Here is a 27823-nt window from a genome sequence, read left to right on the forward strand (position 1 = left end):
GCCCAATCACATCGATGTTTGAAGGTGACCACACACATGGGAATCATGTAGCAAGTTTTGGGATCTAACAAATCTTGTTCAACCATTGTGTGTTCTTTCTTTCCTAATTTAGGTTTCTATGAGGAAGCTCTAGTGAAAACACACTAGGGGAAGGTTATTAGTTATTACAGTTACTTATAGACCAATTTGAATCTCAGGACTTCCTGCAAAAATTGTGAATAGCTAGATGTCTTTGAGGTTATATAGCATCCCCAGTATTGTTTAAGAAGTTATGCTTTACAAGGTGATGCTAAAGAAGATGGTCATTCTGATCAAGTTTTGGGTGACATCTTGATGTGTTCAGTTTGTGTTAATATGAAGCTTTGTAACCATATTCATGTAAACAATATGCAGATATGGTATCATTCTATTGTTGAATGAATATGTGTTTATTTTCCGGTTTTTCAAGAAATGGTTCAGCTACCGATATCTTGTTGTAAATAATTCATTGATTTTGTATTAATTTTTTATAATTATTTAGATAAGATTAAACTTGGCCTATGTTCATAAAACACATGACATAACACATAAAGAGGAGTCAATATTTCGATATGTTACAACTATATAACCAACTTTTAGATCTCCCCCGTAACTATACCTTTGTCTTTGATCTTCATAAGAACGAGAAGGGACAGAGTTTCCAAGATGGTATCCATTAGCACCTTCTCCTTTCTAGCATTCCCTTTTTTTCATAGTCCCATGCCAAAGATTAATTATAACTTGATATTACGGTTTAACCCGTCTTAATAGTATTTATTTGAATCTTGTTTTGGAGTAAATTTGTGAGAATTTCTTTGAATCTAAACGAAATTTGTGCTTTATAAAAATAATTTCCAATTCAACTATGCTAAACAACTTGCATAACGGTTGTACTAGTTCCTCTCTATAATTGTAAATGCATTGCCTACATTAAATGCACCTTTTGCTATAGGCATTGCATAGTTTTCTTTGGATTGCTCATTTACGTATGTCTATGGTTGTTATTATTATGTACAATTAAAGAAGATTTATCCACTATCAAACATAAATATCACATGATCATATTGCACTTTCTTGAGAGAACCAAGGAAACTTATTCTTAAAATTCAGAAATCAATAATCAAATAAGTTAAAAAGAAGAAACAAGAACAAATTACACAAGGAAGATGAACAATAACATTCAAAAAATTGATCCCGAGTAATAATTTCAATGCACTGGTAAGGAAACAAACCTCAGCAATATCATCTTCCCCAACAATACCAAATGGAATAATAGTGGCCTCAAATCGAGCTGCCATTCGAACAAACTCTGCCTTCTCAGGCCAAAAGAGCTTGTACTGTTCACCCTAAATCATCGAGGAAGAAGAATAATGGAAAGATTAATAGTTTGAATTACTTCTTAGAGTAATGACTATCTTCAAAAGAACAATAAAAATTGGGTCAGAAAGATGCTAGGATATGACTTTAGAATATGACTTTAAAATTATTTAAAAAATAGGGAAGGAAATGAAGTGGTGGATGCATTTTCTAGGAAAAAATAAGAGAGCAAGATCTTAATTTGTACCATATCAATTTTACAATTTTATTTAGTGGAGGAAGCAAAGATAGAATGGAAAAATATTATAAGATGACTCCAATATTTGCATGGTACATATAAATCACAAATAAATTTAAAATAATATAACACATACTCAACATTTGTGCCATTGAATCCTTAGAATAAATTTGTGACTTTATATTAAAGAGAATTTGGCAATTTATGTTTCATCATTTTTATTTTACTGACACAATATAAAATACCAAAACAGAACCATGTTTTACACTTGGCTGCTTCTTCTAGCTCAAGTTGGAGATATGTGACACAATATAAAATACCAAAACAGAACCATGTTTTACACTTGGCTGCTTCTTCTAGCTCAAGTTGGAGATATGTGATGAAATATGGACCATTGACATAGCCTAGCTCTTTTAACCTAGAAAAATCCTTATACATTAATGTCTTGAGCCATCGGATTATGTACAGTGTCACAATAAAAAAATAAACCAAGCATATTGTACATTCTTGATACACAACATAATTTGACAATAATATATATACCATAAACATGGTTCATACAACATTATGTATAATGTAACTTTGACCTATAAAAAAACCATTTATAAATGATCCACAATACATATTAGGTATATTTTAAACTATTCAACATTATGATTAGAATCATGATTATATACATTGACCCATTTAGACAATATATAATTTGTGACCGGAGTATACTTCTTATTAGTTAAACACTGAAAACAAAGATTAATTGTACAGTTCTTACAAACTAATTACCAATAGTAACCATTTGGTGGTGGATTAGGAGGCTAGATAGAACTTCTTGCTGTGCTAATAATTTTGATGGAAGGGACTGCTATGCATTGCTGCTGGAACAGATGTCTTCCTTCTCTTGTAAGCAGATCAGGAACACAGTTGTCTTTTCCTGGTTTGTAGATGATATCAAATTCATACCCATATAACCAAAGGCTCCACTGTAGAATCCTAATGTGACCTTTCTAAAGTAGTTTATGGTTAGATAGCATCCCTTTCATGTGTTTCAAATCTGTTCCCATTGTAAAGTGCGCATTTTAAAAAAAAAAATCTGAAATGTTTGATACCATTTTTAACAGTTAGAATTTCCTTATCAAAGGAGGGATACTTTAATTCTGCTCCTTTGAAACATGCATAAGTGTACATACATACTTACTCTATGGTAGTATGCTTTTGAACCAACACATTTTCCCAATTTTCATCAGAGGTAAACGTTTCAAGAATGAAAGGCAATGCTGTTTCAAGCAGGTGAAGACTTGGCAGCTTCTGAAATTGTTTGCTTTATAATTTGTACTACATTAGTCATGTTGTCATTCCATGCCATACTACCTTTTAACCTCTTCTGTAAAAAAATTACATCCTCTTCTTTATTTTCATAGAAATACCTGATATAATTCAAACATCCCAAAAATCTCTGAAGCTGTTTTTTGTCAAGAAACTGATCAAGGAATCCCTACAGTGATTTCAATACAAGCTGTTGCAATTCAACCTTTCCTCGAGACAAAATAATTTCAAAATATTTTATGCCAGATTTTGCAAATTCAAGATTGTTTTTACTTAATGGTAAACCATGTTTAAATAATCTTTCATTGATTTCGGTCAAATGAATCCTATGCTGGTTTATGTCCATAGAACAAACTAGTAAACCATCAATATAAAAGATCAGAAAATCAAATATCCAAACATATTCTCCATTATTTTTTTCAATTTTGATTTTGCATTATTTTTTTCAATTTGGATTTTGCATTCTTTAGTGCAAATGGCGTGTAACGCCATTGATACTATCCATGTGGTATCACGAAAGCAGTCTTATACATTATGGGCATTAGGGCTTCATTCAAGGCTCTATAATTGATTACCATCCTTGGTTTACCTCGTTTCTATTTTGAATGCTTATTTACATAAAATGTTGGACATGCCCATGGATTCCTACTATATTCAATCAACATTTTTCTTAATAATTTTACTATCTCTTATTTATAATATACAACTCCAAATAGAAACATCAAATTAGCATAGGCCTTCTATGGAGCGTCATTATCATTTTCCCTGTATGGTAAATAAACAAAATATTTTTCTCTTGTTCAAAAGGCCTCAGGTTAGTCAGATATACATTTAGTCTCAATTTTATCTTTAATTTCTGAAATCTCATCTAGGCCATGGATCTCTGCATGTCTAATTATCTTCTTGACCTTCAGTAATTTTTCTATTGATCTCCAACATCATCATGAATATTGGTTGGTATCCTATTAATGTAAGTGATACTTCTTGGAAGGCATACTTTCCTCCTTTGGGCATGCGCACACACCTTATCATAATTATTTCCATGGGGAGGTATCTGATTTATGAAATCTTGGCCAAGCAATAAATCAACATCAATATCAAAACAATAAAGGTTGACTCAAACTCTTGTTGGACATTGGGTTCAACGCTCCCTGTGTGTTTCGCGACATGGACTAACCACCTCTCGTGGATCCTAACTCTAGAAATTGTAGCAGAGACTAATGCCTGTGGGTTTTTGTCTAACGGAAATCATGATTCCAACAAGTGGTATCAGAGCAACACGTCTCGAGTTCGAAACTCAATCGGCTCGCATGGGGGGGAGATTGTTGGACATTGGGTTCAGCGCTCCCCGTATGTTTGGTGACATGAACTAACTACCTCTTGTGGATCCTAACTTTGGTGTTTGTAGCGGAGACTAATCCCTGTATGTTTTGGTCTAACAACAATCGTGATTCCAACAAGAGGTATCAGAGTAGGTTCCTTCAGTTGCAGCCTAACAGTTGGAAGGAAAATCTTAGGTGAATCAAGATGGGAAGGTCAAGGAAGCAAGCCGCCAAACATTCAAACGAAACAATGGAAGTCTTTGGTATTGCGGTGGTCTCAAAATATAATGAAAAGAATCAAGTTGGTCAAGCTCCTGAGTTTGATGAAACCAAATATGATATATGGGAATCCATAATGGAATCCTAATTGAAAGCTCATGGATATGATGTATGGAACTCTGTTGTTTTTGGAGACACATCTACTGACGAATCTAAAAGATACAATACAAAAGATATGAATGTCATTCTAAGAGCTCTGCCAAATTCTGCAGAATCCAAAGTGGATCAATGCTCATTAGCCAAAAGGCTTTGGAAAAATATTTGAAATCTCTACTCAAAGAAGCATGCAGGTCAAGATGAAGATGATGATGATGATTGTGATTCAAATGAAGTAGATGAAGAAGAAGAAGCAGTAGTTGACATGGAGGGAGAATTGATTAGTGCCTTATGTGATATTAACAAAGCAAGGAAGTGAAATCAGATACTCAAAGAAGAAGTTGCCCTTCTAAGACTTCAAGTGGAGGAAGCAAAGAAGAAAGAGAAAATATTGACAAATCAATTAGAGGAATCTGTTCAAAAGTACGAGACAAAATTTAGACAAAAGAAAAAGGAACTTGATGTTTCTCTAGATGAAATAAACCAACTCAAGAATTGGTAAAGGAGAAATTGCAAGATTTCAAAAGGAAAAATCGTGTCATTAATAAGAAGGATCAATAAATTTCTCAATTGAAGATGGAGGCCAAAGAGGAAGATGAAGCTCCATGCAATGAAGGGACAAGCTCCGAACCCCCACAAAGTAAGGTTGAAGAGAAGCCTGATAGAAGACTCCTTCAAAGGCCAAATCGATGTGAAGGTCAAAAGAAGGTTGAAAATGTGGTTGCTCCAAGTAATTCTAAAGTAATCAAGGACAAGGATAAACAAAAGTTTGTACTCCCTCCAAGAAAGAATGTCTTCAAGAATTCATCAAGGCAAGCCATTCCATTCAGGTATCCTAGTATATTTAATTGTTATTGTTTCTCATATACTAAATTTGGGCATAAGGCCAAGAATTGTAAAGCTTATGACAAGGTTGATTATCAAAGACATTATCAAAAACCTATAAGTAAGGTTGCTAGAAGACAAGTTAGAAAAAAGTATACGACAGTTGCTTCATCATTCAATTATCATGTAAAATGCTTCAAATTCGATAACTATGGACACGTAGCTTGTGATTGCAAATACATGATGGCATATTCCATGAAGGAGAACTCTAATATCAAGTACATGAAGGTTTGGAGAAGAAAAAAAGAAGAAACAAGATCAGGTGAATGAAAAAATCTCAGCAGTCATGCTTTCAGGATTTGTAAAGTTACAAAACCATGAGGAATCTATAGGTACAGTGGAAGATGTCAAGGTTCAGGATGATCCAGCTACAAAGTCTGCGCATAAATTGTTCTAAACAAGTCAACTTGAAGACTTCCTATCTCATGAAGAAATTGCAAATTTGAAGATCTATCCTTCAGCAGATGTGAAGAAATCATCAGGACATAATCAGAATTATGGGCAGATCTGTAAGATTTTTGTTGAATGGAGCAGCAAGCAAAGTCATGGACAAAATTGTAGAAGGACTCGTTAATGCATATTGAAAGGTGGAATCAATTGTGGCAAGTCGCGAGAGGCATAACATGTCGGGGGAGAAAAGTAGTCAAAGGAAGAAAGGCATACTGTAGAAAGGTAGAGGAATATTTTTCATGAGGGGGAGTAACCATTTTCCATTAATGTCAAAGGGGGAGAGAAATCAGGAGAAGAAGATCAGAAGCATGGAGGCAAGGGGAGTAGTAATCGAAGGGGGAGTATATGTGTTGCCATCAACGACAAAGGGGGATATCTTTGAATTATGTTGTCATTGATGCCAACATTGGTTTATGAACGCTCTTAATATCCATCTATTGATTGCATTGATTGGAAGCTCCAATGGTCAAGATGTCGTGGAAGCCCAAATGCCTGGTCATATTGCCTTGCACTTGTTGAAGAATTTGAGGATGAAAAACAGTGAATTTTGTTGCATGCCCATCGCCATCGTGTTGTACTCATCACGCCAATTCTAACGGTAGGTGGCCCACTCCATAACTCCTCATGATTGAGGAGGTATTATTTGTCAAATTTTGTGCCCGAAAAGCATGGTCAAGCTCCCCAAATTTGAATGATTGAAGGCAACTAAATGTTTGGTTAATTAATGCATTTATTCTTAGAGAAAATTTGATGAAATTATAATTTATTAATTGGGTCATTCTTTGACCAAGTCAAACCCCAAAAAGGAGACTTTATCAACTGAAAAATAATTCAAAAAAAGGGGGATTCAAGTCGCCTTCAAGGGAATTAAGTTTTGGCTCCAAAAATTAAAATTCAAATTTTTGCAAAGTCAATTGAATAACAGTTGGGCCATGTCACCTCTCTAGAAGCCCCTTTCATCCTCTATATATATGAACTCGACTTCTCTTTGGAGGGCAAAAATTCAAGGATGCATCATCTGTTTTCCTAAGGCCTTGAGTAGTCACGAAAAACTGAAGGTGCAGGCCAAAGTTGGAGATTGTTTTTGGGAATTTGATGTTTGTCGTTGATCATTGGATCTTTATTATGTATATGTCCTGAGGCTACTCAAAGCTCTTGATGGGCTAAATTTTCAATGGAAAGAGCCAATTTTGAGGCCTAATATTCAGTACTAACACCTATTCTAGGGCTATTCGCATCCCTGCGACAAAGATTCATGAACTAAAGGTTTTTGGTTTAATTATTTCACTTTTATAAAGGGTTTTTCATTGGGTAAAATGATCATCTATTGCAGAAGTTTCAAGATCCCTGTGGCTGACTGTTGAAGGCCACATTCACTCCACCCTTTTTGTGAAAGGATTCATCCTTCTTCACAAAGTTTTCTATGGAAATCTGAGGCAATATTTTGTACAAATATTTTGATGGCTCATTAGTAAACAAGGTCGAGTTTCCTTGTAAATTTTTGTGAGATCTAAGGCTGCTTGTTGGGCTCATCTAAGGCAATATTCGTTGTGCTTTTCTTTGAGGCTTAATGCGAGCTCTTTTTGGTAATTTTGGATTGATCCGAGATTACTTTTGGAGATTTCTTGTGGATTCTTTCTAAGGTTCTCACATGTCTGCTAAAGATGATTATCATTAGGGCATTCAGATCTATATCTTTATGGTCAATTTGGTTCTCCTAAGGCTTAAATTGAGTAGTATGTGAAAATTCCTAAACCCGGAATTCCTACTGCAACAAATTATTGTTACTTCTCCTACTTGTTAATTCATACAAGTTATTTATTGTGTTCTACAATAAATATCGAAGTAAATACAACTGCAACATTCACTATTTAAAATAATATGCCGAAAGAAGAAACTAAACAGGAAAGAGATACAACACACATATACACAGTTATTTTTGGACAAATGTCCACAAAAAAACCCAATGCGGGAAAATGACGCAACAACTCTGAGGTTTTTATTATTATGCAGTAGTAATTTCTGAATACAACTTCTAGATGCCTTCCCGACAATCCAAGTACAGAGAATATCACTAACAGAGAGATCTATGAGATTACCTCACACTATCACTGGAAATCTTGGCTAATCCAGCCCCTGAATGACTACTCCTGGATGCCTCTGTGCAATGTCTATGTCATCCCAGTGTCAAACCCTCTGGGCACAAGGTCACTCCTCTAGCTGGTTGATTTGCTGCCCAGGAACTTTGATTTCTACCTCTCAGTCTCACACCCCGGCTCCAGCTTCTAAAATTGAACCCTCCAACAAATTTTCGGACTTCCTCTCCACTTCTACATTGCCTCTGTGTTAGCCTACGCTGCCTCTACATGGGCCTGCATAGCTTTGCATCAGCCCCTTTGGCTCTGTGCTGCCACTGTTGGATCTCCCTCTGCCTTCTCTACTGAGTATTCTCCTACCGGGAAAGATTTCCCTTCGGATACTATCCCTACCCCTCACTTCAAAATCTCACTTTGAATTTCTCACCCGCAATTGCTCTGCTTCAGAAATTCGATCTTCTGAACACTCTGTGTGTGTGTTCTACAAGTGCCCATCAATGTCCTTCTTATAATCCTCCAGTTGAGAACCAATGGCCCATATTAGACTCTAATCAGTGGCTCAGATCATTTGGAATCGATCTCCATCTTCTTCTAGAAGTTACACCCACAGTTTAAATTAATACGTATTTTAATTTCCTAAGTTTAGACTTAGGGTCCATTAAAAATAATTAATTATTTTAATAAAACTGTCTCTAGGTAGAATTTCCCAAAATGATTTTTGGGTATTTGAGAATACATGTGTCTAAGCCTCTCTACAAAATTTGAAACTTAGAGCACATTCAATGCTACCAGAAATAAACACTCCCTCTTAGCGAGGAATGTGCTCTAGCAATGCAACTTGATGACGCATCACTCTGTTTTGTAACATCTCTTTCTGCGCTGCTGATGTCTAACATCCTATCCACCAACTATTGCGCAAATACTACATCTGTACTGTTGCTAACCATACCATTGTCAACACTACATCCTTACTGCAACTCCCTCTCAATTCTGCATCCATGCTGCTACCAGTAGTGCCACTGCCAATATTGCATCTACACTGCAACCTTCTCCAACTGCTACTGCTACTGCATCAAAAACGGAAAAACAACCCAAATTACTGAACTGGTGTGCAGTATGATGCATCTCGTTGTTGAAGTTTGACTGCTACTAGTCTCTATGTTGACCCTCTAAAGTATCCGCGCAACTGTTGACCTTTGCTCTGCGCTGCTCAGTCTCTGGTGCTACTAATCACTTGAGCACTCCTCTGCACCAACTGATAAGAGGAGACACGGTACGTATGGAGTCACCAATGAAGGATAAGTCAATGAATGGATATGAGTGACCCAAATAATTCCTTTTCCTACAAAGAGCTTGAAGGATGGAGCTTGCTTACTTTCTAAGCAAGTTACTATGTATTCTAGGGAAAGGGAGGAAGGATTTGAGGGTTAGTTTTATGGGATATGACTTGTGAAGGAGTTTCCCAATCCCTAAAATCATTGTTGCAATTGGTATCCCAGATGGTTCTTGAAGAATTGTCTTTTCAAATGTACGGGACCACATGGAACCAAGTGGACCGAGTCTAGGGTATGAGGAAGGAATATAGAAACCGATGATATTCTTACCCTAGACATGGTGGGGGAAAGGGTCAAAGAAATAATTTTCACTTGAAGGTGTTGGTTTGACCCTATGAGGTACTAGCCTTGGGGATGTTAGGGAAAAGTTTGATACTGGAGCTAGGGCTTGGCTTTTCTCTCAACTCCACCATAAGAATGGCTTCAAAATTGCGGGAGAGCTTGAGGAAACACTAGCGTAGGAGATCCTAGGAGATAGAACTTTTTGGAGGGCTAGCTTGTCGGGAAATTGATGCCCTAGGTACCCTAGCTTGGCTAGACCTAGAAGGAGATGAAAGAATGTGATTTTTAATGACCACCCTAATTTGGTAGCATCAGATGTGCTCTAGCCTTGAAATTGGGTGGAGAGGCTAAGGCACATGAGATCTCCACGACCCGGAAATCGTTTGGAGAAATTCCACCCGAATGAGGAGTTATTAAAATAATTAATATTTTTAATGGGTTCATAAGTCTAAACATAGAAAAATTAAAATATTAATGGGTATTAATAAAGATAAGGGTGAGAAGCTTCTAAGAGACAAGAATCAAGTCTGTTTTAATCATAGCCGTTGATTAGAGACTTAATCTCGGTCGTTGATTCATCAACAGGAAAAGTATAAGAGAAGACTTGAGGATCATTTGGAGACACATTGGTAGATACTCAATATCTCAAGGAAAATCGATTCTCAAAGAGGAGATCGATTTCAAAGAGAGAGTTGCAGGGTGGAGGAAGAGGAGGGCATCAACAACAGTCAGTGACTAAGGAGGAGGTGACGCAGGGACATTGAGAGACAACACATAGGGAGACGCAGTCCAGGGGAGAAGCAACCCTCACGCAGGTTGACGCAACCCTCATGCAAGCTGACGCAGAGGGATGCAGAGCCGTGCAGAGTGACGCAAAAGTGATGCATAAATGGTAGAAGGGTCTCCAAGGTGTCAAAAAGTTTCCAGGGGAAACTCTCAGGTGTTTTCTCTCAGTTTCTCTGTAAAATCATTCCTTGTAAAAGCGATTGTTGTTGAAGATTAATAAAACCCTCATCTGCTGCATCATTTTTCCCACATTGGGTTTTTATGAGGACAATTGTCCAAAAATAACTATGTTGATGTGATTTGCTCTTGTGTATGTATTTTCTCTGTGTAATTAAGTGATAACTGCAGTAGAATTTATTTTAATATTTGCTGAAGAGATTCCGTAAATAACTTATTGTGAAGAATAAGTACGTGAAATAAATCAGTAGCTGCATTAGAATTTCAGGTTAGAAATTTCCACATGGTATCAGAGTAGAGATCCGACAACAAGAGAGAAGAATCAACTATGGGTCAAGAGCATGATGCAAAGGCATCAACTCAAAGGGACTCACACAGATTTCCTGAAGATAGCACAAGGGACATGGATCACGATTATTTTATGTTAGCTTCCAGACTCGAAGAAGAAATCGCTTGCCTAGCAAGCTCTGCCTCCTCTGAGGTTTGGTATATAAATAGTGGAGCTTCCTAGCATATGACAGGAATTCGAGAATGTTTTTCGGATTATCAGGAAAAAAGGATGAATTTTCAGATCACCATGGGAAATAAGGCAAAATGTACCTTTGTAGGAAGAGGTATTGTAGTCTTTCAAACCGAAGCAGGAGAGCAGCTTCGAGTTTCCAATGTGCTGCATGTGCCAGGATTGGGGATGAACTTACTCTCTGTATCTCAACTTCAAAACCAGGGCTATGATGATTTCTTCATTAAGGAGAAAGTATATGTTAAACACCCGAGTTGAAAAAAGAAGGCCCAGATTGGAATCAGAAGTAATAGGTTGTATAGATTACAGCTAGAATCTCCAATGGCACTGATAGGCAGCAATGGGGATAAAGATTTGAATGAATGATGGCACAAGAGGATGGGACACTTACACCATGGGGCTCTGAGAATTCTCATGAAAACAGTATCAGGAGTTCTAGAACTAAGTACCGAACGAGATGATGTATGCAGAGGGTGCACTCTAGGTAAGTATGTGAAAACATCGTTTTCTAGAAGTGACAATAGAGCTAAGAGTGTTCTAGGATGGATACACTCAGACATCTACAGACCGATGTCTACAAAAGCTCTTAGTGGTGCTGAATACTTCGTCACCTTCATCGATGACCATTCCAGGAAGACTTAGATCTACTTTCTAAAAACCAAGGATGAGGTTTTTGGTCGATTCAAAGAGTTCAAGGCTCTAGTAGAGAATCTGACAAGAAAGAAGATAAAAGTATTGCGCTCAAACAATGGTGGAGAGTATATTGACAAGGACTTCACCAATTTTTGCGCTAGGGAAGGTATCAAAAGAGAGTGGATAGCTCCCTACAATCCAAAGCAGAATGGATTAGCAAAAAGGAAAAATGGGACTATTGTGGAAGCAGTTAAAGAAATGTTGTATGATCAGGATATGCCAAAATTCCTGTGGGAATAAGCATGTAGCACGACAGTTTATGTCCAAGACAAGACTCTGCACAGTGCATTAGGAAAAATCACTCCAGAAAATGTATTCACTGGGAAGACAACTGAAGTCAGTCATTTCGGGATATTTGGGAGTTTGGTGTATTGCTGTATACCCGAAGAAAAGATAAAGAAATTAGATCAAACTGATGAGAAAGGATATCTTGTGGGATATAGCAAGAAGGCTAAGGCATATATAATCTATCTTCCAGAGAGTAGGACGGTAGTAGTTCAGTGGGATGTAAAGTTCATGGAGGACAAAACTTTCACGAAATCCCAAGAAATGCCTTCCAAGGAGCAGTCAAAAGACAATCTGTTGGTCCAACCACTTCAACCAGCACAAACTACTAATGGCAATTATCCTAAAGGAAAAGCTTCAGAATAGGAGGAATCTCAGGAAGAGGAAGAGACGATAGATGTACCCACTACCAGTGGAAGAACAAGCCAGGAACTCCTATAGATTCTACAGGATACAGAGGACTTCATTGGTGCACCTAGGAATGATAAAAGGGAGTGAAGACAACCAGACAAATAGCGGGCCCTAGTAGCTCAGGTTGGAGAGCCTTCTAGTTTTCAAGAGGTCGTTCAACATCAAGTATGGGTAGATGCTATGGTGGATGAATACAGTTCTATAATGGTCAATGATGTATGGGAAGTGGTACCTAGGCCTCAGGACAGGTTAGTGGTAGGTTCGATATGGATCTACAAAGTCAAATATGTTGCAGATAGCAGTGTGGAGAAATACAAAGCTAAGTTTGTGGCTAAGGGGTATGCTCAGAAGGAAGAGATAGAATACGGACAAACCTTCACCCCAGTAGCCAGGTATACTTCTATTAGAACCATGATATCCCTTGCAACACAGATGGGGTGGGAGATTCACCAGATGGATGTAAAGACGACATTATTGAATGGGGTGATAGAAGAGGAAGTATACATTGAACAGCCAGGGGGTTTTGAGGCACATGAGAAGAAATATCATGTATGCAGATTAAAGAAAGCCTTGTATGGGCTTAAACAGACACCTAGAGAATGGTACAGTTGAATTGATGGCTACTTTCAGAGGATGGGGTTCGTCAAGAGTGACACAAATCCTAATCTCTACTATCTTGTCATAGAGAATGAGCAATGTTGTGAAAAGCGCGATTAAATCGTGCTTTTTTCAAAAAAACTCGCGCTTTTTTCCTAATGCCGATTTAATCGCACGTTTTATACCAAAAAAGCGGCTATATTTTTTTGCCGATTTTTTCCGAAAAAGCGCGCTTTTTTCAAAAAAATCTCCCGGTGTCGGGGCAGCGGGTTTTATAATGCGATTTTGGATTTTTTTTTGGTCATTTGGACAGTGGGCGCGCATATAAGGAGGAGGACGTCTTGGAGAGAGCAGCTGGAGGGTTTGTGAGCAAATCTAAGTGCTTGTAGGACAAATTCAAGAGGAGACCACCAATTTCTCCATAAAAACGGTATGTAGATTAATTTTTTTTTGTTTTCCTTGTTTAAAAACATTGTTTTTCATTGTTTTTGGTTGGGAAACTTCATATGGGCACCATTTTCCTTTTGTTTTCATTGTTTTTAAAGAATTTTTTGTATTTTTCATTGATTTGGGATGGGTAACTTGGTATGACTATGGGAACCAATTTTTTTTTTTTTCATTTTTTTTAAACATTGTTTATGTTTTTTCATTGTTTTTGGCATTTGCCATTTGGTTGGATAACTTGGGTTTGGAACTTTGGATTCTGGAAATTTGTAACTTGTAATTTTGTAAATGCTAAATTGTAATCCTAAATTCCTATTTCCTAATCCTTATTTTCCCATAGGTTTGCAAATTCAAAATTCAAAAACAAACATGCTAAGGAAATTGGATCCTTTCTGGAAATATGGTGAACCTAAAGCTCCGAATGATATCAAAACTTGAATTGCAAGTTGTGTGGAAAGGAGATACGTGGGGGGGTGTACAGGTTGAAGTTTCACCTTGCACAAATCCCTGGACATGATGTGGGGCCCTGTATAAATACAAATCCTAAACTTATCCAAAGAGACATGAGAGAATTGGGAGAATTAGAGCACACTAGAGAGGCCAAAGAAGAACTCAAAAGGCAACTAAAAAGGTCAGCTGAAGGAAGTGGGCCAAGTGGCACTGGTTCTACTGCAGCATCAGTCAATCCGGTAGCTGCATCATCATTTTTTGTTCCTCGAACCACACCTGGTTCACAACCATCTATCGGTTCAATGCTAAAAAGAACTGAAAAAGAACAAGCTGACAGGTTGATGGCAAAATTTCTCCTCTGGAGTGATATTCCTTTTAGCATTGTAAGGAATAATCCATTTTTCCAACCTACTGTTGATGCTATTGCCAGTTTTGGCCCGGGGTACAAAATCCCTTCTTATCATGATTTCAGAGGCCGGATTCTTCAAGATGAAAAGCGTGACTGCACCCAAAGATTGGAGGATTTTAGGGCATCAGGGGCACAAACAAGATGCACTGTTATGTCAGATGGTTGGACTGACCAAAAGGGGAGAACCCTTATAAACTTCTTGGTTAGTTGTCCCAAGGGGACTATGTTTATCAAATCTGTTGATGCATCTCATCAAATCAAAGATGCAAGAACTTTATGTGATTTGCTGGATGTGTTTATTTTGGAGGTGGGTGAACAACATGTTGTCCAAGTCATAATGGACAATGCTGCAAATTATGTTGCTGCTGGTAGAATGCTTATGGACAGGCATCCTACTTTATTTTGGACACCTTGTGCTGTCCATTGTATTGATTTGATGTTAGAGGACATAGGGAAAATTCCCTTTGTCAAAGATATTGTTGACTCATCAAAAAGCATCACAAAAATTATATATAATCATACATCTATGCTTAGCTTGATGAGAAGATTCACCAACAACAAAGAGTTGGCGCGCCCCGCTATTACACGGTTTGCCACGAGTTTCATATCTCTTCAATCCCTCTTGAATTCTATGTGGGATGTGAAGAGAATGTTTCTTTCAGAGGAGTGGCGTGCTTTGTCAATGAGCCGCAAACCAGAAGGAGAGGCCGTATGCAGACTAGTTTCATACCAGGAAGACTTCTGGGCGGGAGTGCAGGAGGTATGCGCCGTTACTGAACCTTTGGTAAAGGTTCTTTGGTTGGTTGATGGTGAGAAGCCCGCAATGGGCTATTTGTATGAAGCCATGGACAGGGCCAAAGAAGCCATTCGAGCCTACTATGATGATAAGGGAGATGATGGGATTCAGAAACAACTCCTTCTATGGGGAGTGATTGATGAGCGATGGAACAACACACTCCATCGTCCCATTCATGCTGCTGGGCTTTTTCTGAACCCTGCATTTTCTTATGCATGTGGGTTTGATTTTGATGCTGAGATCATGGATGGATTCTTATCCTATGTCCAGAAGATGGTGTGATCTCTAGAACAACGTATAGAGATCTCTAAACAAATTGAGACATATAAGATGGCAGGTGGCACATTTGGATTTGAGATGGCTATCACTGATAGGACGATGAAAATGCCAGGTATTTTTTAGTTTGTAACTTTGTTTCAAATTTTATTTTCTCTTCAAATTCCATTTTTTTCTTATGTTTATTTAAAAATTTATTTGTAATTTTGTTGTAGATGCATGGTGGCAGAGTACCCCTTTTGCAAAAGCTTGTCGTACGCATCCTCAGCCAAACATGCAGCTCCTCAGGATGTGAGCGCAACTGGAGTGTATTTGAAAAAATACACAACAAGAAGCACAACAGGTTAACACTTAAACATTTAAAATATTGCAAATTTCCAAATAAATTTTTGAATTCATTAAACAATATTTTTTTTATAATATTAATTATTAATTATTATTTCATGATCTTTGTACAGGTTGGAGTCCCAACGACTTAATGACATGGTCTACGTCTACTACAATCTTCGATTGTGGGTGAGGCAACTTGAGAGGACACCTGATGTGGATGCCATCTCATTGGATGGGATTGACACCACTGCTGCATGGAGGGTTGAGGCCGAGAGGCCTCTCATGGATTCTACTGATGATTGGTTAGTGCAGGATGAGGGGGAGGAGGAGGAGGAGGAGGAGCAGGTGGAGGAGGAGGAGCAGGAGGAGCAGGAGGAGCAGGTGACACTGCCTACCCGGGCTACCACTGCCACCAGTAGAGGACGTGGTCTCCGTCTACCTCCTGTAGCTCCTACTTCTAGTTCTTCAGCTTCTAGAGCACATCAGACTCCACTGCCATTTCCACCAGCACAGACACCAGCATCTACATCTAGAGGGAAAGGGAAAGCTGTGACATTTTCTCACAAGAGGGGCAGAGGAAATCAATAGGATTAGACTTTCATTTTATTGAATATGACATTATGACATGATGAGATAAATTATCATATTTTTTGTTGATATTTTGAGGCTGAGTTGGGACTCAGGTCCTCAGGAGTCAGGACTTACTATTCAGGACATGATTCAATGTTATGTGTGATTTTAGCACTAGAAATGATATTAAACATCTTATATATTAGTTTTTTTATCATATTTATGTGTCAATGTATTTATTTTATGTTGTAGATGGTTTAGATATTAAAAAATTTGAAAAAAAATGAAAAAAAAAATGAATATTTTTGTACCAAACACTTTTTCCCGCTTTTTCCCGCTTTTTTCCGCTTTTTTCCCGATTTTTCTGATTTTTTCCGATTCGTTCCCCGTGACGATTTAATCCCACTCGCGCTTTTCACAACATTGAGAATGAGCCTCTAATCCTGGTGTTATATGTGGATGATCTTTTCCTGACAGGATCATCCATGCTCATCAAAGACTGCAAGAAGAACCTAAACACAAAATTCAACATGAAGGATTTGGGACAGATGCATTATTTCCGGGGGTTGGAAGTTTGGCAACAGAAGGGTGAGATCTTCCTTGGAAAAGGGAGATATGCTATAGAGATCTTGAAGAGATTCGGGATGCAGGACTGTAGACCTATGGCTACTCCAATAATCACCAACTGGAAGAAGATTGATGCATCAGAAGACAAATACGTTGATCCCACCTTGTACAGGTAGCTTATAGGGTCCCTGATGTATCTGGTCAATACCGGGCCAGACATTTGTTACGCTGTCAACACCCTCAGTCATTTCATGGTGGAACCCAAGAGGGCGCATTGGGAAGCAGCCAAACATGTTCTCAAATATATAGAAGGAATAGCTGAACATGGACTATTGTACACCCAAGGCAATGACATCAGGCTGAGTGGGTTCACTGACACAGATTGGGCTGGAAGTTCAGTAGATCGAAAAGGTACAAATGGGTATTGTTTTAACATTGGATCAGGAATGACCTCCTAGTGTAGTAGAAAACAAAAATTCATGACTTTGAGCTCAACTAAAGCAGAATATATGGCAGCTAGCACAACTTAGTGCGAAGCCATATGGCTTAGGAAATTGCTTGTGAATCTATTTAGGTGAAGGATGGAAGCGACCAGGATTTTGTGTGATAATCAGAGTTGCATCAAGCTCTCTGAAAATCCAATATTTCATGATCGGTCGAAGCAAAGTGATATCAGGTGTCACTTTGTCAAAGACTGTGTCCAACGAGGGGCAATACAGTTGAGGTACACTCCTACAGGAGAACATGTGGCAGACATCCTCAGCAAGGCTCTAGGAAGAACAAAGTTTGTTTAATTCAAGGAGAAGATGGGGATGGTGAAGAATCCATTTCAGTAGCAGAAATGGATAGGTATCGGGAGTTGTAGTGCAACAATTAGCAGTGGCAGTGCTATGGGTAGCATGATGCAACATGTTGATAGGGAGTTGCAGTACAGATGCAGCAGTGGAAGTGGCAATGTCATGGGAAGTAGTACAGGAAGAAGCAATGCAATGGATGTGGGGTAGCAGGCTAAGCATGAGCACAAAGGACCAATGCGAAGGATCAGTGTCATGCTTCTATGGTGAAGCATTGTTAGAGCACATTCCTCGCTAAGAGGAGTGTTTATTTTTGGTAGCATCGAATGTGCTCTACCCTTAAAATTTGGTGGGGAGGCTAAGGCACATGAGATCTCCAAGACCCATAAATCGTTTGGAGAAATTCCACCTGGCTGAGGAGTTATTAAAATAATTAATATTTTCAATGGGTTCCTAAGTCCGAACTTGAGAAAATTAAAATATTAATGGGTATTAATAAAGATAAGGGTGAGAAGCTTCTAAGAGACAAGGATCGAGTTTGTTTTAATCTTAGCCATTGATTAGAGACTTAATCTCGGTCGTTGATTCATCAACAGGAAAATTATAAGAGAAGACTTGAGGATCATTTGGAGACACACCGACAGATACTAAGTATTTCAAGGAAAATCGATTCTCAAAGAGAAGGAGATCGATTTCAGAGAGAGAGTTGCAAGGTGGAGGAAGAGGAGGGCATCAAAAGAATTCAATGACTAAGAGGTGACGGTGGGACATTGAGAGATAGTGCAGAGGGATACGTATTCCAAGGGAGACGCAACCCTCACGCAAGTTGACACAGAGGGACAGAAAGCCAAGATGAGCCACGTAGAGTGATGTAGAAGTGATGCAGAAGTTGGAGAAGGGTCTCCAAGGTGTCAAAAGGTTTCCAAGGGAAAGTCTCAGGTGTTTTCTCTTAGTTTCTCTGTAAATTCATTCCTTGTAAAAGCGATTGTTGCTGAAGATTAATAAAACCCTCATCTGCTGCACCGTTTTCCCACATTAGGTTTTTCCGGGGACAATTGTCCAAAAACAACTGTGTTGATGTGATTGGTTCTTGTGTATGTATTTTCTCTGTGTAATTATGTGATAACTGCAGTAGAATTTATTTTAATATTTGCTGAAGGGATTTTATAATTAACCTATTGTGAAGAATAAGGAGGTGAAATAAATCAGTAGCTGCAGTAAAATTTCAGGTTAGAAATTTCCACACACCCTTGGAAGATCAGTGCCTTAATCTTTGGGAGAATGGAGTTTATGATGAGTATGAGTAGGATTTCTTGATTCCTAGTCAAAGAGGCCTCAAGATCACTTCATTAGCCTTCAAGGTCAAGGAGAAGTAACGTTACAACTTTTATACTTCGATGTACAAAGGAAATGGCTTATCAAGGTCAAATTCTTTGGTAGAATTACCCCTAGGAGATTTCGCTCACATTACATGGTGCATACATTGAGAGATGCTATAATAGAGACAAATTCCACAATTTTAAGCAATAAATGCACGCAACAATTACCCCTAGAACAGCGAAAATCCCATTTCAATGTATATGACAATGTAAAACAAGAATAACATTAAAATCATGTACTTACATGTAACAAAGTATATCCAACCATTCACAATTGACAAGAGAGAAGCTCCAAGAGAAAATAGACCAATATCCACACATCAAAATTCATCCATGAAGCTCCAATTCATCCTCTAGAAAAAGTGCAAAAATCTCAAGAGAGAGAAATGATCCAAACCAAAGGGATGATGAGTAAATGAGCTCATCTCACTTGTATTTATTCACAAATTAGGAGTTCGAATTAGCCTCCTTTGTCTACATAAGCCTTGTTGACCACTACGTGTAAATGACACATAACAGTACACCCCATTTTTTCGCAAAAGCGATAGTGCCTAATCGATGTGTCCATGCTGTCCATCTAGTATCATCATCCTAATCATCGTGTTATAATGTAAATCCATTATGCATGTATATGATATAAATAATCTCAGCAGAATCGTGTCATGTATGTAACAACCTAGGTCAACCTACCTTTATAGTGACAATCTCCATTCTGGGAGGTTTCTTGCCTCACCGATCCATTCTTGGATGGTCGGTAGAGCTTTCCCCTCCAGTCTTACCCCAAAGCTGGAATGGATTTTGTCGTTAGGATCTTAGGCGAGTCCTAGTGTTCTAGATCGAGTCCATGTAAAATTGATTTGGGAATAATCTTAACTATTTGGTTAGGTTATTTTATTACAAGTTGCTTAGTCTGATGGATTATATTTGTGTCGCAGAATGGATAATCTATGAGGGTCTTTTACAAATGGGTTTTCCCCCTTATGATGTAAAAAATATGAAAACCGTGATGTAAATTTATCCTCTCATAGGTTAATTAATTAAATTTTTTGGCAAAAAATTAATCAAAATCCTAAAGCAGAAATTTAATTAATTCTAAGTCCTAGGTAAATTTAAATTCTCCAAAGGCAAAATTTGTCGGCCCTAAAAAAATAAATTTTAAAAGGTCCCGTGACTAAGGTAAATTAATTATTTTGATAAATTTTAAACCTTTGATCTCTGGGGGTTAAGTCAAAGCCAATTTTTTTGGGAAATTAACTCAAAAATTCTATTTTTGTGTTAATTAAAATGCATTTAAATAAAGATTTCGAATTTCCTCAAAATTTAAATATTTCAAGAGATGGGATTAAAAGAAATTTTAATCTTCATCAATAGTCGAGATTGCTTTGACAAGGATCACTTGAACTATCCGTTGGAGGATTATCTTTAAGTAGGAAGTCATTTGTCAATTAAATCATCCGATCTCTGAATCGTGCTTAGCAAGAAGCTCTAGAGTAATCCTTTTTCTAGATAATAAATAAAGACTTTGAGGGTTAAATTTTACTAGTGTTACTCTTCATGGAAATATTGTAAGACGCTTTATTTCATGCATAATTTTTTCTAAAGCCATTGATTATAGTTTCTGAAGAATGATTTGAGTATAGGGATCTTGCTCAGTCGCTGAGGTTTGAATAATAATCTAAATTTTGAACATAATAGTAGGTATCTCTATTTGTCTAAATTCTATTATTATTTTCTCGCTCTATTTTTTATGGTTGGATTGAGTTTTGCAGGGAAATCTTGATTTTAGATCCTCAGCGTTCTGGAAAGTTTTCAGTTGGACCAGCCAACTCCTGATCCGTATTTTCTAAAGAGCCCGATTAAATTAGTCCTCGGGTTATCATAAGAATTTTTGTTTTATTGATGCATGAGGGTTTCGAGTTAGCACCTCCAATAAAATTAAAAAAAAATAAAAATTGTGTGGCATGATGATAGATTTGGCTACTTAAAGCCTTCAACTTGTATTTATTGTAATTATTTAATTGCTTTTTTGGGGTATTTCAATTTTATTTGTATATCTGGTTTCTGGGTGTTTTGTTTTTGTCATTGCAGGTACATATCTGAAAGGGAAAAAATTTATTTGAAGCTAAATCTAGGACCTAGAGGGTAAGATCTGGCCTCAATATCATTTTGCGGGGACATTTTTTTAGAATTTTATAGTCCGGGGGTTTTAAAATTTAAATCGCGAGATTTTATAAATTTTTTGAAGAGAAATCTGAAGCAAAAGATATATTGGTGTCAAATTTCGATTTTTCTAGTTTTATTCTAGGTTGTTTTGAGGCTACCATTTGAAGCCTGGAAACTTCTCTTTCCTTCGCTGTCTGGGGTTTTCCAACTGTCTGCTGCAAATTTCGAATTTCTTTGCTGCCCTCTAAGCTTCTCTCTGTACCCACACCCTTTGCTTTTCGCTTCCTAAACCCTCTCTGTAGACCTACAAATCGAGCTCTTCCTCCAAACACTCCTGCTCTCCCTGCTCTCCCCCGTCCAAACCCCTCTCTGCGGCCCTCTTTTCCTCCATTCTGCCTACAAAAACCCTTGCCCGAGTTCCATTTCCCTTGCTGCTCTCTCCTCTTCATATTGCATTCATTGCCCATCAAGCTCGTGAGCTCCTCCTTCTCCTCTCGCAGCTTCATCGTCGCAGTCACTCAACCCAACTCACTAACCTGCGTCTCTTCCTCCAACGAAAATTCTCGCTCCCTCGACCCGTGTTCTCCTCATCCACCCTGCATCAAACCTTCAAACGTTTCCTGCGGCCTTCATCTCCTGCTCTCGTGCGTCCTCCCTTAGCTCATGTTGCCATATCCCTCTTCTCATCGACCTTCCCTCCTCTTGGCTGTCGTCGTCCTACATACAAACATTCGACTTCTTTTTCTTTCATTTGTTTTATATTTTGTGCATGAGTTAGATTTAGGTTTGTTTCATTTAAAATTTGATTTCATTTACTTTGATTTTTTTGTTTTGTTTCACATTTTTTTATTACTATTGATTTTTATTTTTGACTTTAATTTTTTTCATATGACTTTAGTTTTGTTTATGTTTGTATTCCTCTTTTGATTTTTTTTTTTATTTTAATTTTGTTTCATAAACAAAAATTTAAAACATTCAAAATCATTTGAAAAACTAAAAATTAAAAAAAAAATCATTTGGTGACTTTGAAATTGCGAATGAAATAAATCAAAATAATTTAAGCTTTCATATATAAAAAATAATATGTTTATGTGGCCTATGGCCCATATAAACTTTAAATTTAATTAAGTTCTTTTGATTTTTATTTTTGACCACATTAAAAAAATTAATTGCCACATTAAATTTGCTTCATAAGCTTAGCACATTAAAAATTTACCTAAGGGATAATTAAATTCTAATCTAAAGCTCCTTGGTGTCTTTTTGTGTGTTAAGTGTAAAATTTTAAATTTTGTGGTAGTGATTTCTCTATTGTTAAGTGCGATTAATGTTTTAGAATCATATCTAAAGATTGAATATACGAGAAAGATAAATTCTAGATATGGGATCATTGGTTATCAGTTAAGTTTCATAATTCTTCATGGTGTTTAATTGATAGAATATATTTCATGATAAAGTTTTTACCATTTTACATTTAATAGTTCATGATCGTCACTTTCGTCACATTTATAAATTGCTCTGGATAACTCTTTTTTATCTAGTTTATAACTAATTGAAGACACTGGTCTAAAATCATTTTTATCTTGTGGTTGTGTTTTATTTTATTAGATCTATCCATTTGGGTTAATCAGGACTCATTTACATTCATCAAGTTGTTCATCTTTCAGTCTCCCAGAGCCTGTGTTCCACAAAATATCCTCATTCATTCACCTTAGGGACTACCCCCTTTCGACTTGTATAGGAGAGAGTATAAACGGAGTGAATAAGGATAAGAGTGACAACCCTTACTCTTAACATTTTCGTGGTGCCTAGACACTTTGTGAGACAACATTTTTTGGCATCATTGTCGAGGACAGAGTTTTTCTGTCCTTGGTCCTCTCAATCTCTTCTCATCATTTGACCCTTTCATCTCACCCATTCATCTTCATCTCATTTTCATCGTATCATCTTCTGTTTCTAAGTTAGGTTTTTGTTCGGGTGGCAACTCCACTTCCTTCATCTTCTACAAGGGTGTGTTCTAGGAGGAACACGGGTAGCTTGGCTAATCCTCCTTTGGATCTTGAAAGGGCTCTCAGAGCTAGATTACACAAGCTCTCTTCTCATACACTCCTTGACAATCTTGGCCAGGAAGCTCTCTGTGACATCCATTCACTCTTCTTGAATCCTCCCGTTCCAGACATCATGGATATCTATGAGCCTCTTAACTTTGCTAACATCCAGGGTTGTCCCCATAACCTTCCTAATACTGGTATCAACAAGTTGCCCTCTTTCCAAGGAAATAATGCAATCACTGTTAAAAATCATTTACTATGCTTTTCATACTTGGTGGGCTAAATTCGCTAATGCTCATAATTATAGGATGTGCAGATGAAATATTTCGTCTTGACCCTCGAGCAGGATGCTATGGATTGGTTTAGGGATAGGCCTGATCATAGCATTGATTCATTTAATTCCCTCCTTAATGCTTTTAGAGAGAAATTTGGTGATAAGAAAGAAGATCGATTTCTAGCAAAATCCAATAACCTCATTACAAAGAAAGAAAATGAGACGTGTGAAGAATTTAATAAAAGGTTTAATGGTATGCTTAAAGAGATATCTACTGATTACAAACCAACTGAAAAATTGCTTCTAGAATATTATCTCGATGCTTTCAATCCTGACACTTCTTATGAGCTTAGGAGGTCCAAGCCTACTGACTACAAGGCTTGTCAAATCACAACAGAAGAACTGGAAAAAGATAAGAAGGCTTCTGGCAAATCTGAAATTCTTGGGTTTGATAGATCTGCTGTTAAATTAAAAGAATAGAAAGGAAAGGAAAAATAATCCGAAGAAGAACCTATGTAAAAACTACTAAAGAAGTTGGAAAATATGGAGTTAAATCAAGCTAGGATGATTGTTGATCATGCTAAAGAAATAACCTCATTACAGTCTAGGTTGATTCAAATGGAAAGAGCTCAAATGAAAAATCATCAACCTAGGGGTTAGAATAATAATAATAATCGAAATAATTGGTAGAAAAAAGGTCAAACCAGTGAGCGGAAGCCTCCCAATCCTTTTGAAACTAATAATCTTGTGGAGGCTTCCCCGCCTTACTGTAGGGCCTGTGATGAGATTCATGAAGAAGCTACTTGTCCTGTTATCAAGAGGATCATGCATCATGATATGCTTGGGGCAAATAATCAGATAAATGTGGTTGGTAAAGAGTATAATCTATCGCAATAGAATTGTGAAGAGGTCAAGGGAAATAGTCAACCCGTCAAACCTTTCACATCTTCATATAGAATTAATAATTTTGGTCAAGAAATTGGTGTCTTGGTTAAACTTTTTAGTGAGGAGCCTCCTCCTAAGCGAGTTCTTGAAATTGCTAAGGACAAAGGGATAACTTATCAGAGAAGAATTCAAAATGATAATCAAGTTAATTCTCGAAGTCTTAACCCTAGATCAACTTCTGGTATGAATATTGATTTAGGAGGTTGCTTTAATAACTCTAAAGTTTTGGTTCCTGTCACCGAAATAGTGAAGATCCCCTCTCAGAAGACCAAGTTACTAAATTTTATTAGGAGTACCCAATTGAACGCAACTCAAGAGGAAACTCTTGAGGCTTTCTACCAGGATGCTCCTATGTACTTACAAAGTATGGAATCTAATAACAAAGGACATTCTCCTTTCTTCATTACTTTGCTTGTTAATAATTATCGGTTATATAACTGCATGCTTGACTCTGGTGCTTTTGCTTGTGTGATGACTAAGAGAGTCATGGAACAACTTAATTTAAGGATATCTAGGCCTTACTACAACATATGTGCCATGGATTCGAAGAAAATTGAAGTTCATGGGTTAATTAAGGACTTACAAGTCCATTGTCTGTGTACCCCGATATCATGATTGTCATGGACATAGTTGTGGTTGATGTGCCTGATGCTTGGGGTATGTTGTTGTCTAGGAAATGGGCCTCTGATTTAGGAGGAAGCATACAAATGAACTGGTCATATGCTACGATTCCTTCCCCTAATGGTCAAGGATTTCTTAAATTAAACAGAGAGCCTGAAAGGAGATTCCATGTCGAAGATCCTAAAAGTCCCCATAATGAGATAATATGTGAATGACCAGACCCTGGGAATCATGCTATTTTATCTAATTCAATCATTCCCGTAGAGGTCAAGGTTGATAAAAAAGAGGGTGACTTAAAAAATAAAGTTTGGCATTTGTACTTTGATGGTGCAACATCTAGGCATGGTAAAGGTGTGGGAATTGTCTTGAAATCTCCCCTTGGTCATATTTTAAAATTTTCCTATCGATTAGAATTTGAAGCAACCAACAATGTGGCTGAATATGAAGCCTTGTTGTTGGGTATTGAAATGGAAAAAACTTTGAAAGTCAAATTGCTGAGTATCAAGGGTGATTCAGATTTAGTTATCATGCAAATAAAAAATAAATTTACATGTAAAAATCAAAGATTAAGAAATTATAGAAATGTTGTGTGGGATACCATGGAGTATTTTGATGCCATCAATCTTGAAGCTATCCCAAGAGAGAAAAATTGCTTAGCTGATGAGTTAGTTGTTGCTGCTTCTACCATGCAGTTGTCTGATAAATTAATTGAAGATAAAACTAAGACAAATATCATTTTTAAACCTTCTATCCTAGATAAATCTGAACATGGGCAGGCCTTTGATAATGAAACACATGTTATTCACTTTCTAAATAATTTGGATAAGTTTCAAGGTTTTCAGGTAAATTCTGCAGAAGATGGATCCAAACGGCTTAATTTTCAGAGAGGGAAGAGTCCTACCATATGCACGATTGAACATGGCACATCTGAAAAGCAGCCTACAAATTTTCCTAAAAGCAGGAAAATGCTCAGCATGCACTACATTGAATGCATCTGATGCCATGGGGCATCCTTTGTATTGTATTCCTAACCCTACACCCTTTTATTTCAGTATTTTATTTTGTAGGTAGATTTATGTTTTTCATGTTATTAGAATAGTTAATAAATGAAGAGCTTATATCTTTCATGTGTTTAATATTATATGATGATTTTTGGATGGACGCTACTTATGTTATCTTGTGTGTTGCGTGGATGCAGATTTTGGATTTTCACATTCCTTTGGTGCAACAATGTGTCCCCATGTAGAGCCATATGTTGACCACTACGTGTCAATGAAAGTACACCCCCTTTTTTCACAAAAGGGATAGTGCGTGATCGATGTGTCTGTGTTGTCCAACTATCATCATCAGCCTAATCATTGTGTTATAATGTAAACCCATTCTGCATGTATATGATGTAAATAATCTTAGCATAACCGTGTCATGTATGTAACAACCTAGGTAAACCTACCTTTCTAGTGACGATCTCCAGTTCGGGAGGTTTTTTGCCTCATAGATCTATTCTCAGATGGTTGGCAAAGTGTTTCCCTCCAATCTTACCCCAAAGTTGGAATGGATTTTGTCGCTAGGATCTTAGGCGAGTCCTAGTGTTCTAGATCGAGTCTGTGTAAATTGATTTGGGAATAGTCCTAGCTATTTGGTTAGATTATTTTATTACAAATTGCTTGGTCTGCTGGATTATATTTGTGTCGCAGAAATGGGTAGTCTATGAGGGTCTTTCACAAATGGGTTTTCCCCCTTATGATGTAAAAAATATGAAAAACATGATGTAAAGTGTCCTAAAGGTTGGAAAAATAATTTGTCCCCTCATAGGTTAGTTGATTAAATTTTTTAGCCAAAAACTAATTAAAATCCTAAGCCAAAAATTTAATTAATTCTACGTCTCCTAGGTAAATTTAAATTCTCCAAAGGTAAAATTCATCGGCCCTAAAAAATTAAATTTTAAAAGGTCCTGGGACTAAGGTAAAGTAATTATTTTGATAAATTTTAAACCTTTGATCCCTGGGGGTTAAGTCAAAGTCAATTTGTTGGGGAAATTAACTCAAAAAATTCTATTTTTGAGTTAATTAAAATGAATTTAAATAAAAATGTCGAATTTCCTCAAAATTTAAATATTTCGATGGATGAGATTAAAAGAAATTTTAATCTTCATCAACAGTCGAGATTGCTCTAACGAGAATCACTCGAACTAGCTATTAGAGGATTTATCATTAAATAGGAATTCATTTGTCAGTCAAACCATCTGATCTCTAAGTCATGTGTTTAGCAAGAAGCTGTAGTGTAATCTTTTTTCTGAATAATAAAGAAAGACTTTGGGGTTAAATTCTGTTGTTGTTACTGTTCATGGAAATACTATAAGATGTTTTATTTCATGCATATTTTTTTCTAAATCCGTTGATGATAGCTTCTAAAGGGTGATTTGAGTACAGGTATCTTGCTCAATCGTTGGGGTTTGAATAATAATCTAAATTTTGAACGTAATAGGAGTTATCTCTATTTGTCTGAATTTTATTATTATTTTTTCTCTCTATTTTTTATGGTTGGATTTAGTTTTGTAGGGAAATCTTGATTTTAGATCCTCGAGTGTTAGGAGAAGATTTCAGTTGGACCAGCCAACTCTCGATCTGTATTTTTTGAAGAGTTCAGCTAAA

At 37.1% G+C, this 27823-nt stretch overlaps 1 protein-coding gene across 1 annotated transcript in view; it reads right to left on the minus strand.

Annotated features, from left to right (window-relative positions):
* The window catches only part of LOC149214578 (phytyl ester synthase 1, chloroplastic-like), a 337153-nt gene that overhangs the window by 251153 nt on the left and 58177 nt on the right, over positions 1-27823 (minus strand). The window contains exon 4 of the mRNA XM_089389438.1: positions 1251-1364. Coding sequence (XP_089245564.1) covers positions 1251-1364 — 114 coding nt within the window. The remainder of the gene's footprint in view (positions 1-1250; positions 1365-27823) is intronic.

This window comes from Pinus tabuliformis, chromosome 1_1, assembly GCF_031772625.1.
Source record: "Pinus tabuliformis cultivar Carrire ecotype Pingquan chromosome 1_1, CPIR1, whole genome shotgun sequence".
NCBI lineage: Eukaryota > Viridiplantae > Streptophyta > Pinopsida > Pinales > Pinaceae > Pinus > Pinus tabuliformis.